At 40.6% G+C, this 16496-nt stretch overlaps 1 protein-coding gene and 1 long non-coding RNA gene across 2 annotated transcripts; both read left to right on the top strand.

The window, feature by feature from the left end:
- The first annotated feature begins 669 nt into the window (after nt 1-669).
- Nucleotides 670-2312, top strand: LOC121784363. Its single transcript, XM_042182513.1, has 2 exons — nt 670-1428; nt 1617-2312. The coding sequence occupies exons 1-2, from the start codon at nt 670-672 to the stop codon at nt 2310-2312; spliced, it is 1455 nt and encodes a 484-aa protein (XP_042038447.1).
- An 8804-nt stretch (nt 2313-11116) lies between these two features.
- Nucleotides 11117-12917, top strand: LOC121785092. Its single transcript, XR_006046925.1, has 2 exons — nt 11117-11609; nt 12626-12917. It is a non-coding gene; the product is annotated as an uncharacterized LOC121785092 (long non-coding RNA).
- Nucleotides 12918-16496: the final 3579 nt, after the last annotated feature.

Genomic DNA, 16496 nt, shown 5'->3' with positions numbered 1-16496 from the left:
AATTGCTAATGTCCGGACTTGAACGTGATGTGGAACAAGCTGGACAGGAAGTGCATGATGGGCCTGAAGTGCATGGTGGACCGGAAGTGCAAGCTGAACCCGAGGTACAAGGTATTCCGAAAGTACATGATGGTCCGGGAGTAGAACCTCAAGAGGAGGTATACATTCCATTGTTTGAGTACGTTCCGGACGGCTGCCATCTACATAACGAGGGACCATTTTATCTCGTTGGCACACATGTGCCGAGATGAGCAGCTTTTCACCTCATATTATGAATCCATTTTCCAACAACAACCGGGTCAAGGCCAAGCCCAGCCAGGTGAACGCGAAGACCAGCCGGGTCAAGGCGAAGTCCAGCCAGGTGAACGCGAAGACCAGCCGGGTCAAGGCGAAGACTAGCCGGGGTCAGGGGATAAACGGCGGAGGAAGTATTCGCCTTATGTGGACAAGAGGAACATGACAGACAACCCACTTTTCGAGGAAGAAGCTGTGGACGAGCTACAAGATGTTGATGACCTCGAGGATTTGGAGGGTTTGGAGGGTTTGAAGAAGAGCCGCATAAAGTTTACCCCGTTCAAGCTTTAGATTAATGAGCTTCCGTTGTGGAAGCCGGGTGATGTTTTTAAGCATAGGGATTTCTTCTATGACGTGATGAGACAGTACGCAATAATGACTAGAAGGCGGGTGCACGTGAAAATAAATGACGGCGACAAGCTTCGAGCCATTTGTAAAGGGCAAGGGTGTGAGTGGTATATATACTTGAGGAAGCACGAAATACACAACGGTCATGATTACGTTGTGATGAATATGCAACGCGATCACGCGCACACATGCTCTCAGGTGTTGGATTCGAAGTGGCTGACGGCAAAGTGGCTTGGTGAGCGTTATATGGAGAAGATCAAAGCCAACCCTCACATTCCACTTGCAGCTATACGACAGTGTGTCGATGAAGATTTTGGCCTAAAGATAGGTAGGATGAATGCATATCGGGCCAGAGAGCACGCACTGGATGGCATATTCGGCTCTGCGGCAACCCAATACAGAAACTTGTTCTACTACAAAGCTGAATTGGAGCAGACGCACCCTGATTCCAGCATTCATATACATTATGAGAATACGAGGGATTCTGGCACTGTGGGCCTGAGATTCGTGAGGTTCTACTGCTGCCTTGGACCATTGAAAAAAGGATGGATGCAATTATGTCGGCCAATTATCTTCTTCGACGCTTGTTTCTTGCGAGGGATGTACAGAGGACAGCTCATGACAGCAATGGGGATTGATCCCAACAATGGCTGGTGGCCGATTGCTTGGGGAGTGACTGAAGCCGAGAGTTATGTCCAGTGGAAGTGGTTCGTGGAGTACTTGTCTGATGACCTAAACTTGCATGCAAATGGGCCACGATATGTGTTTATGTCTGACCAACAAAAGGTATGGTCGTTGTGATTTCAATATTACATAATGTATATGGTATGTGATTTTATTTTATCTGTGATTTGATCAATACATGATGTACTTGAACTGTGATTTTGTGGTAATGTTTTGTTGTGTTGAATCAAGGGCTTGCAAAATTGATTGCTGAGGAATTCCCACAAAGCGAGCATCGCTTTTGTGTGCAGCATATTTACAACAATTTCAAGAAGAGATTTGTTGGAGAAAATTTCAAAGAACAATTGTGGGAGATTGCCTCGAGTACCACCCTCGAACATTATGTGGACAAGATGAATGCTTTGCAGACCGAGTATCCCCAAGCACATCAGTGGCTTTCTGGAGTTGCTCCAAAAGAAAAGTGGGTCAAGGCATTTTTCTCTCCACACACTTGTTGTGATGTGCTCCTGAACAACATTTGTGAGACATTCAATTCGAAGATTGCATTGGCTCGAGAGAAAGTAATTATCAGCATGTTGGAGGAGAATCAAACAAGTCAAATGGAAAGAATTCAGTTCAGAGGCCATTGGATCAAAAGCTACACTCACGCAGTCCCTCCTGTTATCAAGGAGCTTGTTGACAAGTGGTACGCGAGGGCGTCATCGTGGAGGGCTACATGGAACGGACAGTCTTCGTACCAAGTAACTGGGCCGTCTGGCCAATATGTAGTCAACATGCGTGATTTCACATGCTCCTGCAGATTGTGGCAGCTAACCGGAATCCCATGCACGCATGCTATCGCAACAATCAACAAGAATGGCGACGACGTGACGCGATTCGTCTCCCAATATTATTTGAAGTCCACAATGATCATGCTATACGAGAATGTCCTTTACCCCATCAATGGGTGGACAATTGGCCCAAGTCCACTTCTGCTGATGCATTAGAACTGGCGCCCCCGCGGACAAAGCGACAGCGTGGTAGGCCGAAGAAACGGAGACGTGAGGAGCCCCAGATTCGTCTTCATGCGGACGGAGGTGAGTCATTGCGTCGCACCTTCGTGATGAAATGCCGGCGGTGAGGTCAAGAAGGTCATAATAGGAGGACATGCAGCAATGATCCTCGGACAGATGCCCGTTCTCAGGTTGGGGAGACTTCGCAACACAACTAGTCGCGTGAACGTGGTGAGAGTGCTTTGCCAGAATCGTCCAATAATTACCGAGAGGTAATATGCAATAAACATATATTCTCTAATTGTACACAGTGCTTTCTCGTATATACTTACTATGCTGTTAAGTGTTGCAGCCTAATGTTTCAAATCCGACACCAAGCACTTGGACCAGGACTCAGCCTCAGAGATGCGGCCGCCGCGGTGATCAAGATTGACGGGCCTTACTTAATCTTAAAACTTTGTGTTTGTTTGGGATGGGTGAACAATTTACAGTGACAGTGTTGATATGATGTGTATGGTAACTACGAGTTTGTATATTTTGGTGGCAGTGATGATATGATATGTATGTTATGTATGTTACAGACTAGTTTGTAACAAATTACTCTACTATTTTGGTGGAAATGATATCATGACATATTTTGGTGGTATTTGATAGAATACTTCGTCGGTTTGTATCCATTTTTTACATTGTATGTGATTTCAATCATAGTTGGGTAACTTCATTCGTGATTTCCGGCATAGAGAAAACAATCATCATCACGCATTTGAAAGAGTTCGGTTTGTATTCATTGATGTACATGGTTTGTGATTTCAGTCATAGTTGGGTAACTTCATTCGTGATTTTGATTTCAGGCATAGATTATAACAAAATGTGGTCAACCAATATCAGGCATTTGATAGAGTACTTCGTGATTCATTTGTGTACATGGTTTGTGATTTCGGTAATATTTGAGTAACCTCAGTCGTGATTTCTCAGGCATATATTAAAACAAAGCTTTGCAAAGCGTAATCAATCCACATCAGAAGATAATGACGGAGTGAATACGACATAGCTGTGTTATAAAAGTAGAAAAATTACAATACATAAGAACATGATTGTGATTTTTAACCGTCGGAGAGTTTTTGCCGTTTTACCAATTGTTAGCGCCAAATCGCCACACTCTTCAGTTTTCATGCCCAGTTGTAACTTCAAGGCTTCAACCTCCACAGTTTTCATGCGCAATTTCTCCTGCAGAACACCTTCGAGTACTGATTTGGCTCGAAGTTCAGATTCGAATTGGTCTCGCTCAAGTTTCACTCTCTGAAAGTAACTGTCTTGACTTGGGGATAGACTCGCATCAACCCATCGAAAAAACTTGCAATCATCTTCCTACATAATACTTCCTCATTAATCTTTATGCCAAGAAAATAAATGGAAAAAGGACCAAAATACATGGTTTTAACCTTCCATATTGGGCAGCGATAGTAACGTCTACCCTGGTTAGCAGCCGTCCTAGATGTCACAAGCTCAGCCTCAAGATCGTGATCACATTTCACAATTTCGGGACGAGGCCAATTCCAATTGAAGCTTGAGCCGAAAGATTGAGAAGAAGAAGACATTGCAACACGACCTGAATTCAATTTGACATTACAAAATTCAAATCGGCAATGCAAGAATTCAACACGGCCTGAATTCAATTTCACCGAAAAGATAGCACATAGCACAAAACTAAAATTTCCGCCCGACTTGTAAACTAAAATTTCCGCCCAACTATAAACTTCAACCAAGAATAGCAAAATTTTCCACATGCCCCGACTGTAACTCTACAACCATTAAGTTCGACCAAGAATTGCAAATTAGTTTTTCAGATGCTACCCTTCAACAAAAAAATCAACCACCAATTTGCAAAATAAAATTCCAGCTGAAATCGCCTAAACCCTTGTGGATACCATAAATTCAGCGAAATCCAGATGAAAACCACTAATTTCCAGATGCCGAACAGATACCGAACTAGATGCCGAACAAAATATAATCACCTATTATGTTAGAGAGGGAAATATGAACGATGAAAATGAAACGGATATGGAGGGAAAGAAGAAAGAAAATAGGACAATGGAATTATGAAGACTATACTGTTTGACAAGACAGCCCCTACACATGCAGACTATGTGCAGGCATAGGGAGCAGGTGTAGTACGTAAAAGGTCTAAACTACCCTTCAGCCCGTTTGGGCATTTTCGTCCGAAAAATGGTAAAATATACACGATTTGTGATTACATATTTTGTTAGATCCCTCTGGTGGGATTTTTAAAAGTTAGGGGTCTTTGCTGTTACACAGCGAAAAGTTAGGGCCATTTGGTGCAGTTCACTCTTCAAAATATAATTCACTTTCTTTATAAATTATAACATGAGTTACTTTCACAAGTTTTTTTTTTCACTAAAGTAATCTTATTTAATTTTGTGAAGTTAGGACGTACATTGAGCAAAAAGTATAAAATAGGATAGTTGCACATACACTGAAGATATATTAGAGAACAAAAATGTAGTTTGAATATGTAAGTAGAAAGAACTGTAACTATTTTGATGAGACGATAAAAAAAACAATTTTTGATACGATAAAAAAAAAAACTATTTTGACGAGACGAAAGAATATTATTATTTTCTTTATTTGATGGTCGTCTTTTTGATACTCCCTCCGTTTTTTAAAAATAGCAAGTCTTTCCATTTTAGTCCGTTCTTTAAAAATAGCAACTTTCAAACTTTCTATTTTAGGAAATCTTTACACCTCTATACATCAATTTATTTACCACTTATACTACTGCAATTAACAACTTAAAGTCGATCCCATGATCCACTAGCATTAATTCCATTACTTTTTTCTCTTCATCTCTCTTACTTTACCAATTTTTCTCTCCCTCTCTCTTACTTTACCAATTTTTCTCCCACTCTCTCTTACTTTACCAAATTATGCATTAAAACCTGTGCCGTTTTAAACCTTCCTATTTTAAAAAACGGAGGGAGTATAATCTTAACGGAGCTGATCTGCAAATATCCCTAGGCAAACTCCATTTATTGTAGTGTGATTGCATATGTTGCTTTTATATTACTAGTGTTTTAAGGACACCCGCAACGCGTCACGCGGATGGCTCGTAACCTGTCACGCCGGGATGAGACGGCGGCAAGATGCGTTGCAGCGTCCCTTCTCGTCCCCAGCCCGCCGGGACGAATGGCGAGCCGTCTCACCACGCGCCCGCGCGACGTGGCGCGCTCCGGCGCCATGCGTGACGCCCACTCGCTGGCCCGCGAGTGGGCATCGTCACGCTGACGCAATAAATCATTTTAATTTAAATTCGAATTAAAAAAAATAAAAATAGAAATAAAATATTGAAAAACGGTAATATTACCATTTTTCGACCGTTTTTTTCTTTTTTCTTTTTATTTTTTTATATATTTTTTATTTTTTTACTCTATAAATACTCCTAATTCATCTCATTTCACTCACAAATACACATCTATTCTTCCCAAATCATCTCCATTTCCTCTCCAATTTTCATCTAACCTCTAATCACAAAATGTTCGGCGACGAAAACTCTGGCGGTGGCGGCTCCGGTGGGTTTGACATCAACGCGTTCGGCGACTAAGGGAGCATGTACAATGTCCTGGGTGGTGGTTCCGGTTCCTTGAAGCCGGGCACCGAGGGGTTACCAACCACCCCATTTTGATGTGGATGCATACGCCCGTCCCTCCGCCCCGAGGTATTCACAGGGATTATCCCAGATTTAGGAGGATTATTCGGTTGAACCCACTCCGGAAGGAGGCCGAGGCGGTGGAAGCTTCAGGGCGGAGGCAGAGGCGGACGAGGAGGAGGAGGATCTAAGCCGGCATCCGTACAGCCCCAAGGAAACGCTGGCTGTGTACAACGCCTGGATCAGCATCTCGTTCGATCCCATCGTCGGGAATCAACAATCCCGGAAGTGCTTTTGGGAAAAGGTCACCGAAGCCTACCACGAGATTAAGCCGAAGGGGTCCCGCCGCCGCACATTTAAGATGCTCCGCCCTCACTTTGACCGAGTCGACAGAGAGGTCAAAAAATTCTGCGTCATCTAGAAGAGTGAAGCGACTCATTACCAAAGCGGAGGCACGGGAGCCGACATTATGAGGTCGGCTTTGCGAGTCTACTTCGACGACACCGTCAAACAATTCAAACATGTCGATGTTTGGGAGGTCGTCAAAGACGAGGAAAGGTGGGCCGGCGGTGTCCGGTCCAGCTCGGGCTCGACCTCGAAGCGCATGAAGCACACAGCGGGTGACCAATACTCGTCTAGTGAGGGCGGTTCGGGCAGCGCCGCACAAGAGTTTGCCTCGCAGGAGGTTGAGGGCACGGCAGACGATGCAGAGGGTCCTCTCTGGGCGTCGTAGGCCGCAAGGGAGAAATGCGGAGAAGGCGGCTAGAGGGAGGAGGGGTCGAGCCGAATCAAGCCAGGCGGGCTCGGGCTCAGGGGCACCCTCGAACTCCATAATGTCCATGTACATGACCGCCACAATGGCGGACACTTCCCGCATGACGCCTCCCCAATACCAAGCCTATCTTGCCGGAATTGAGTTTATGGCAAGACAACTTGGTATTCTGCCTCCAGGTGGCTTCAGTGCAATTAAGTTGTATTTTTATTTTATGTTGTCATTTTATTTTATTTAATGAAGTGTGTTTTTTATTAATTGAATTTGTTAGAAATAAAAATAAAAAATGAAAATGAATGAATATAAATTTAAGAGGTGGTTAAGAGACGGATAAGAGATGGAGGGTTGCAGGTTTTGTCCCTTAGTTAAAAGATGGAGTAAAAAGTACAGTTGGGCCCAAGAATAGTAATTTAAGAGACGGTTAAGGGACGGAAAAGAGACAGCGTTGCAGATGGCCAAAGAATTAAAGAAAACATTTCAAGCGCTGAGCTCTTATATTAATTGAGGTAATCTACAAGCATGAATGGGTTAAGAGTGTTGGTATAGTTGGAAATATTAGACGTTAAAACCAAAAGGTTAAGAAAGATTGTGAAGTTTGTAATTGAAGAAGTATGTATGAATCACAAATAATGTAATAATAGTAGATGATGAAGATGAGATTAAAAAAAAAGATCAAAACTGAATTTTGATTTCTTGCTAAATTTGGTATCAAGTGGTTACATGTATTTACACAAAGTCCAAGCCAGCTGATAGAAGCTAATCCATCTGTCCATGAATAGGAGTACCGTTTTTCCATTTTAGTTCATCCGCGAAAATGAGTCCCGGTTCACTTTTACCATAATTGGTAATAGGGTCTCACCTTTAACTAATTCATTTCATTCATATTTCATTTGAAACTAATATATACAAATGGGATCCCTGTTCCACTAACTTTTTTCCACTCACTTTTCTTAACATTTCTTAAAACCTGTGCCGCCCATAAATGAGACTCCTAATGGAGGACGAAGGGAGTACTCAACTGCGTAACTGTTGGGTTACAAACCCCACATTGGATGAGGGAGGGAAGTTGGAAGGTTTATATAATTCATGTCCAACCACAATTAGTTTGAGACCTTTTGGGAGTGACCCAAAAATAAATCTGGGGCTTAACCCAAAGCGGATAATATCAAACTAATGTTGCAGTCGACGATCCTAACAAGTGGTATCAGAGCCCAGGTGGCTTTGGGTCGGGCCTGGATGAGCTCCGGTTAGGATCTGGCCCTGAAGGCCTCAAGTTAGAATCGTGCCCTGGATGACCCAAGGGCCAGGGCTGGAACGACCCATGTTCATGTCGACTACGTTCCCGATGTGGTCTCGGTTTGAGGGAAGGTTTGTTGGGTTACAAACCCATCCCACATCGGATGAAGGAGGAAAGTTAGAAGGTGTATATAAGTCTTGTCCAACCCCCACAATTAGTTTTAGGCCTTTTGAGAGTGACCCAAAACAAACGGGCTTAACACAAAGCGGACAATATCAAACTAATGTTGCAGTCGACGATCCAAACACTAACAATACTAACCGAAAAATAACTAGAAACAACTTTCTAACTAGCTTCGGTATCGACCTCTATAACTGAAACGGCTAGCTCAACAACTTATGGTAGCTTGCATGAATCGGAAGCTCTGAGCAGCATCAAATCTGAAATACTCACTTTAACACGCCTCTCTAGTTCAACTATACATAGTTGTGAAGTCCAACTTGGACAACATGTTTCGAAGCGCAAGAGCCGGTAAAAGCTTGGTAAAGATATCAGGTAGTTGCAAGTGATTGTGCTCATGGATGGGCAGTGACGGAACTAGAAATTGAACAAGCTAGGGCTGAAATTTAAAATATATATATATATATTAAAATATTTAATTTTACATGTAATGCCTATTCAACTTTTATGACACACTAGATGATAACTGTTTTCGACGAATCGCCATGTCTTGAAATCGCCGAAGAATAGTCTCATTTCCAATTTTTTTGAAAATTCTCCATTCGTCTCCCATTCTATTGCGTAGATCTATCTTAATAAGTTTCATTGAAGAAAACACTCTCTCGACAGAAGCTGTTGCAACCGAGAGGATCAGTGTCAACTCAATCAAACGGTATATCAAGGGAAAAGCTTTATCTCTTGAGGTAGAAACCAAAATCTTTGCTAAATTTCCCAAATCTTCAATGTTGAGAACTCAACTATTGAGTACAAACTCATCCCACATCGGAAGTCTGAGGGAAGTTGAAAGGTGTATATAATTCCCGACCAACCCCAATCAGTTTGAGGCCTTTTGGGAGTGACCCAAAAATAATTTCGTGCGGGCATGACCCAAAGTGGACAATAGCAAACATTTGTTGCAATCGACAATCCGAACAAGTGGTATCAGAGCCAGGTCGAGTGGGGCCAAAGATGAGTCAAGTTCAAGTTGTGCCTGTAAAGTCTCAATGTGCCGACTGCGTCTGTCTGTTCCCGATTTGATCTAGTTTGAGGGGGAGGTTTGTTGAGTACAAACTCATCCCACGTCGGGAGTCTGAGGGAACTTGGAAGGTGTGTATAATTCTTGTCCAACCCCAATCAGTCTGAGGCCTTTTGGGAGTGACCCAAAAACAAATCCGTGCGGGATCAAACATCTGTTGCAGTCGAAAATCCGAACATCAACTTTATCAACTATATCATTGATATAAGTTTTAAGTTTATATGGAAGAGACATACATTCTATAGACGAGAAGTCATCGAATAAAGTTTTGCAAGATGAACCAACTTGTCAACATTGAAGCTAGCTAATGAGTTTTTGGACTAAGGCAATTCATGCAAGTAAGCAATTCCGTATTCACTTCTGGGAAACGATTCTCCATCTCTTGAATAAGTAAATCAAAAACCAAACAATATAAAAATGTGAGTTAAGTATTTAATTGATAATTAATTGTAATCATAATTGAGAAATAAAATGTGAATCTTACTTGATAGTAAATCTCCACTTTGTAATGATGATAATTAGTAACACGCTCATCCCGCTTCATACGCACACGATGATTGATAGTATCATTCATACTAATGACGTGTCACGACCACATCTCCCTATTGCTAGTGAGCGCAGCTATAACGTGACTAAACAGTCTTAAAATAAAGTGATAAACGTAAGGAATAAGTCAAACTCAAAACATTAATTCCGAAGGCGAAGGTGATACACAATCAAAATGAAATCAGAGTATAATAACCGGGTTCATAACTCCTAGTACATAGTCCTATTGCAGCAGAAGAGTCTAAGACAAAGTAGCATGTGTGAAGACACACTACTTTGGGCTACCTATTGCTACTTATTAAAAAAAACATTACCCAACACCTTCGCCTCCTCGTACACGCTTAACCTGCACGTTCGAAAAGAAACATGCAGGGCTGAGTACTTAATATACTCAGTGGACATAGTGCCAAAATATAAGTTTCATTTAAATTTGTCAGCCACAGTTGAGTGAACACGGGGTTTTTATTTAAAAGGCCCGAGTCACTAAATTTCCTTTAATTTCATAAAATTGATTGCACAATCACATAAACATAGATACTATATCTGAGCGTATGTGAACCGGGAATGTGGCCACATTCCACGACGGTCGCTGGACCGGCCAACTCGTAAGTTAGCTCATGATCCCCATATGTGTACACTAGTCCGAGTAGGGTTTGCGGCCCTACTGGGACCCGAATTCGATTTAACATGATTGGCATAGCCAAACAGATAGGTAATCGTAAAAGCAAAACATGGCATGACAAACATATTTAGAAAAGATTCACAAATTCATACTAAAATCACGTTTTGAAAAGAATGTCCACTTCGATAGCTTAAGTCTTTTTCGGAAAATTCCTTGACTTGGTCTTAAACGACGTGCGACGACGTCCCTTTAGAAAATAAAGTAATACTTTAATTAGACTTTAAGAAGTAAAATAAACTTAAACGTGAATGTATCCTAAGTGCGTGCTCATTTTATTCTTTTTCTTATTTTCCTAGAAAAAGTTCTAGGATCCTTGAACATTAATTAAATCGGAAGATTTAATTTATTTGGGAGGGGTAAGAAATTTCTTGCTTAACTCAAAAACACATTAATCTCCATATATTCATTATTCATGAAGTTGGATAAATCCGGAAATTAATCTATCGTCTCGGAAATTACTTAGCGAACCATCACTTAATCATAATTAATTGATCAATTAATTTGGGCCAGATTCTTACTTAGTTAAATCCTCATGTGGCCCAAGGGTTAAGATAAATGGCAGCCCACTTATTTAATTAATTCTTTGACCCAAACTGTTAATTTAAGAGGCCCAAAAACAATTAATAGGATTAGGCCCAAAACATATACTTCTCACTTCCATCAGTGATCTCCCTCTTTCTCTTCACAAATTCCCAACTCACAAAATCTCCAATTCCATTTCAAATCCCTAACTCCCAATTCACTTCTTCTTCTCAAATTCATAATTCTCAAATCTAAACTCAACGGCACCTCTTCTCTCTTACGCCGATTTCTTCCGTCGCGACTGTCAACCGCCAGCTCTGGAACGACGACGAGCTGGTGTCGTCGCTGCCACGCGGCAGCCTGCTCCCTGCTGCTGGAGCAGCATCTGCTTCGAGGGTGGTTCACGGCGTCTGGTCGACGCTGGCCCGTCCCTCCGTCCATCGGCTCGTCGTTGCTTCGCAGTCAGCGCCTCCCTCCGTTTCTCTCTCGGCTACTACACAGCGGTGCAGTACTGTTTCCCTTCCCGCCGTTGCCGCGCTGCTGAGACCTTGCCGGCAGCCTCCGCCGGCGTGTTTGCTTCCGCCACCGCTCGTGAGCCAGGCCGCTTCGCCGGGTAGTAGCTAAGTGCTTAACCTCTCTTCCTTAGTCTCACCCTTTTCTTTTATTTTCTTAAGTTGAGGGGGTGAGTTGGGGGGGGGGGCAGTAGTACACTTATTTGGGTTGGGATTTGCTTATTATGTAAAGTTAGCACCTTTCTTTTGAACTCACTGTCTGTTGTCAAAAATTTCAGTGGTATATCTATTGTGATGTTGAGGGAGCTTTAAGTTTCATTCTAAAAAGAGCACGCTTAGGCAGATTGTAGTTTAAGTTTTATGCTTCTACGAATGAAACATGAAAGGTGAGGAAGAAGTGATTACTGATCTCATTTAGGACTTAGCATGCTGTTCCTTAGAGTTTCCCTTTGTGAAAACTTCTTATAATTTTGAACTCCTAATATGCTGTGCCTACTTATTCTCAACTGTCCATGCTTTCACGTTTCTATCATATGGAGGAAAGAGTGTTACCTCTTGAAGGTAGCTACTGTTTTTGAGTTTTCTGCTCCTAAGCTCAAAGTTCACCCGCCTACTTTGAAGTTCCTATGGAGAGTAGGAACTGCCTGCAAGAATTCTGCAGAAACTCTACTCCCAAACACTCACTCTCAAACTTGCTATTTGGCTGAAGATTCAAGTGTGTGGAAGGGGAGATTGAGGGTGATAAGGAGGGGTTCTTATATGCACATTGGTGTACTTGGTGCCATTATGAGGGGCTGATCCTCTTTTGTTTTCATGCCAAAGCATATCTCCCTTTTCATGATTTTGCAACACTTTATACTTAATGCAGTTTGATGTTTAGCTTGGGGTTAAAGGACTCCTCATTTACTCATTTTTGGTTGATTGTGTTACTGTGAAAGATGGTGTGAGGGGCTGTTGTGTGGGGTGGAGATGGCAGGCTTGACTTGCCCTTTTTGGCAAGTCCTTAGTCCTCCATCCTTAAAGAGGCATTGTCTCCCTTCCTCCAAATTTCCTCTACTTGGCAGATTTTGGTTGTTAGTACATTGAGATTTAAATTGCTTTGTTTGTATTTTTGCAGGTGGGGTTGGAAACCTTGGGCTGCCATGTTGCTTCCGAGACCTGGGCCCGCTGCCTTCGGCCCGACGGGCTGATCGAAACGGCCGTGGAGTCTCGAGGGTTGGGCTGGTGAAAACGAGGCCCAATATGCATGCTTTTGTAATAGTATTCATGTTTCATCATTTTCCATATTTTTTTGTAAGTTAATGGAGTTTGTGATGTATACATTTATTCGAACACCTTGTTCGGAAGAGGCGTCTTCGTATTCTTTCACCATATGCATTATAATTCATAACCGTTCATTTGATTGTTTTCGTTCGTTCGTTCGTTCGTTTATTACTTTAACTTTTATTTTGCGAGCTGGCAGCATTAAGTAACAACAAAAGGGCAAAGAGTTCCATTTAATTCAACGAAACAAGAGAGCGATAAATCTATAGTTTGACATTAAACATAACGAAAGAGGATAATAAAGGGGTGGGAATTACATGATGTCAATGGAATTAGCCACACAAAACTCTTCGACTTGTCTCAAGAATTCATTTCTCTCATTCTCTCTCAAATCTCACAAAGTCCTTTTGGTTGTATCAATCAAAGATGTCGCTTGAACGATATTTTGATCCCCAGGTTGTAGAATTGTTGACAAATTATTCGTTGTCCCAAGCAACTCTATCATCAAGTGTAAAATAAAAAACAAAGTCATAGTTCACCATCCTCATGACCAATTTTTTTATGTACCTCTATTATCAGGATTACAACCATCTTCAAACACATGTTCAAGCACTTCAATTATCGACGGCCTAATTCTTTTTTAAACGAAGCAAAATAGTAAAGTGTGACCCCCATCGAGTGTTGCCCGGTCGCTTTAAACTCATCTCTTGCTTTAAACATCTTCCACTTTTAATTTCTCCACTTTCTAGACCTTCGACAAGTTTTTCATGCTCAATATGTCGTAGTTTGTCCTTTCTTTTATAAGATGAACCACATGTGTTGACAATCATAGTGGCAATGGTAAAAAAATCACTTACAACACCATGTGATTTTGTAACATTTACCACAACTAATTGGAGCTGATGGGCAAAACAATGAACATACTTGGCAGGTGGATTTTCATTCAATATAAGTGACTTCAAACCATTGTACGCACCCGCATATTTGATGCACCATCATAACCTTGACCTCTTAAGCGTGATAAAGATAAGCCATTCTTAGCAAATACAAAGTCAATCACTTCTTTAAAAGATTTTGCCATGGTATCGGTGACATGAACCAAAGCCAAGAATCTTTCTACAAAAGCAAAGCCATTTGTTCTTTTATCAATGCATCGCGCGCTTCATCAACCAAAAGAGAGAAATTGCTATTTTTAATATCTTCCAAAATAACTTTTGTAGTTTCAGCAACACACAAATTTGTCAATTCAAACTAAAGGACTAACCATCTGATTATTGAGCGGAGTATTCGCCAATGTCACCGCTGCTACCTCAAGTTTTTGCTCACACAACTAATCAAGTATCCCTAGAAAGTTTCCCCTATTTTCAGACTCCAATGATTCATCATTTCCCCAAAAAGCCAACCCTTGTTTTAACAATAATCGAGTCACATTTAAAGAAACAGTCAAACGAATCCAAAAGTTGACTTTGTCTTCCTTACCAAATTTCATCAAATTATATTCAAAACACTTTGTCTTTGATTTTTAAATCCTTCAAAAAGTATTCTTGCCTGATCATGTGTGCTATTAACTAAACCCTCATGTTCTCTAAAAATAGCAAGAGCCTTTTTGCAATTTTTACACCTTGTGCTCACAAAGACATCATCACCAAACCGATTGTCATTAATAGGCCTAAAAAGATAACACAAAAAACAAAATGTTGCATCTTTCTCCACGTTATGCTCCAACCAAACATGTCTTTCAAACCATTTACATTGGAGACTCCTTTTCTCTTTGCGAAATGAGCTTTTCTTAAACACATGACCTTTTAGTTGGAAAGTTCCCTTCGAGATGTATTCTCTTCGAATGAGATCCCTATCTTGGACTTCATACTCAACAATAGGTATCCGTCTTCCCCGGGTCACAATCTATGTTTTCCGCAATAGATTCAACACTTGCAACATTAATTCTTTCTTGGTTCATGATCGGATTCGGAATTGAAATACTACTACTATCATTTGGAGCACTTGTAGTAGTTGATACATTCATCGGTACCGATGCATAACTACAATCAATAATAATAAAATTTATTAGTGTTAGATAATATATTTTCAATACAATAATAACTTTACAAACATACTATTTGGACAATATAAATAATTTTATACTAATTCTATTTTTACCAAACTACCAAATCCAAGTAGCCAATTAATCAATTATGGAGATTGAAAATTGAAGTATACGGTAATAAATATATTGTATACGAATTAAATTAAAAAGCATTGAGGCAAATAAAATTTATATAGTAACAAAGACGTACTACTACAAGGTTCAATTACATTTTAGGCAAATAAACATTAAACATGAGAAATTGAAAATTGAACCTTGAGATTTGAGAAATGAGATGTGCTGCACTAAGCCCTAAATTACGTGCCCAGTCTGATATATCACCCATTTACATCAATTCTTACCTGAATCGCAAAAGGCACGGCTAAAGAACTCCGGCAGCGGCGAGCAACAAGTTCTGTAGTCTCGCAATTTGCAATCTCCAGCCTCAACTCGTGTGAAGTCTCTTTGACTCTTTCTATGAGCTAATTGTGTAAGGGCTTAGGGTTGGCATTGTTACTTTGTTAGTTACTTAGTTTATTAAGTTAAAAGGCCCAAAATAAAAAAAAATAGTCCAATAATGAATTAATAGCCCAAAACAAATAAGCCAACTTTTCTACTTCTTCCCCAATTTTCAATTTCAGATTCTAAAATTGAGACGACGGGAGACGGAGTCAGGGCTCGGCAGCACGCTCCGGGGCGGAGACAGTCGGAGCACGGCGGTATAAGGGGGGTACAAGGTCTGATGCTGGCTAAGCCCCCGTTGGCACGGGGGCTTGGCACTGTGTGGTTCATCGCTGCAGATGGGTTTGATAATTCCTTCCAATACTGATTTTCCTGAAGTGTGACGATTGATCTCTATGTATATTGTTCGCTCATGAAATACCAAGTTAAAACTTATATACACAACAAGCAACTTGATTATCTAATGTGGGGGTTCATGTAGGGGTGGAGAAAATACTGAAACATCGTTCTTATCGTATAGGAAAATACCAAAAATATTGAATTTTTTATGTACCGTAATTTTTCAGCATTGTATGATACCTTACTCAATGATTTTGGTAAGGTAACGATATGAATTTTTATATAACAGTGCATACCGAAATTCGGTATTTATCGTAATTATGGTACATACCACATACACGATATCCATCTCGTTTTTTTAAATTATCCTAACTAATACTTCCTCAGCTCACCAAATATTATCCACATTTGACTCAATGTGGATTTTAAGAAATGTGAAGTAAAGATAGCTAGAAAAAGTTAATGGAATAAGACTCTCACTTTTATACTAATTTTATAATAAAATGATGTAATGAGTTCGTTGAAGATGTGGTCCATTTACTAAAAATAGAAAAAAACAGAGTGGACAATATTTTGTGGACGGACGAAATGGCAAATGTACCCAACATTTAGCAGACAGAGGGAGTATGTCATTTTCATACATGGAATAATTTTTGTCTCTCTTTTTTTATTAAAGTATATTCCCTCCGTCCACAAAAAATATTCTCAATTGTGATTGGTAAAGTAAGAAAAATGAGAGAAAAAGTAGAAAAGTAGGAAAGAGAGGAGATAAAGTATGAAAAAAAGTTTTTATTTTTAAAATGAGAATATTTTTATGGTCACCGCAAAATAGAAAAAT

The sequence above is a fragment of the Salvia splendens genome, chromosome 21 (assembly GCF_004379255.2).
Source record: "Salvia splendens isolate huo1 chromosome 21, SspV2, whole genome shotgun sequence".
Taxonomy (NCBI): domain Eukaryota; kingdom Viridiplantae; phylum Streptophyta; class Magnoliopsida; order Lamiales; family Lamiaceae; genus Salvia; species Salvia splendens.
The sequence above is the reverse complement of the archived record's forward strand: the minus strand, read 5'-3'. Positions and strand labels throughout refer to the sequence as shown.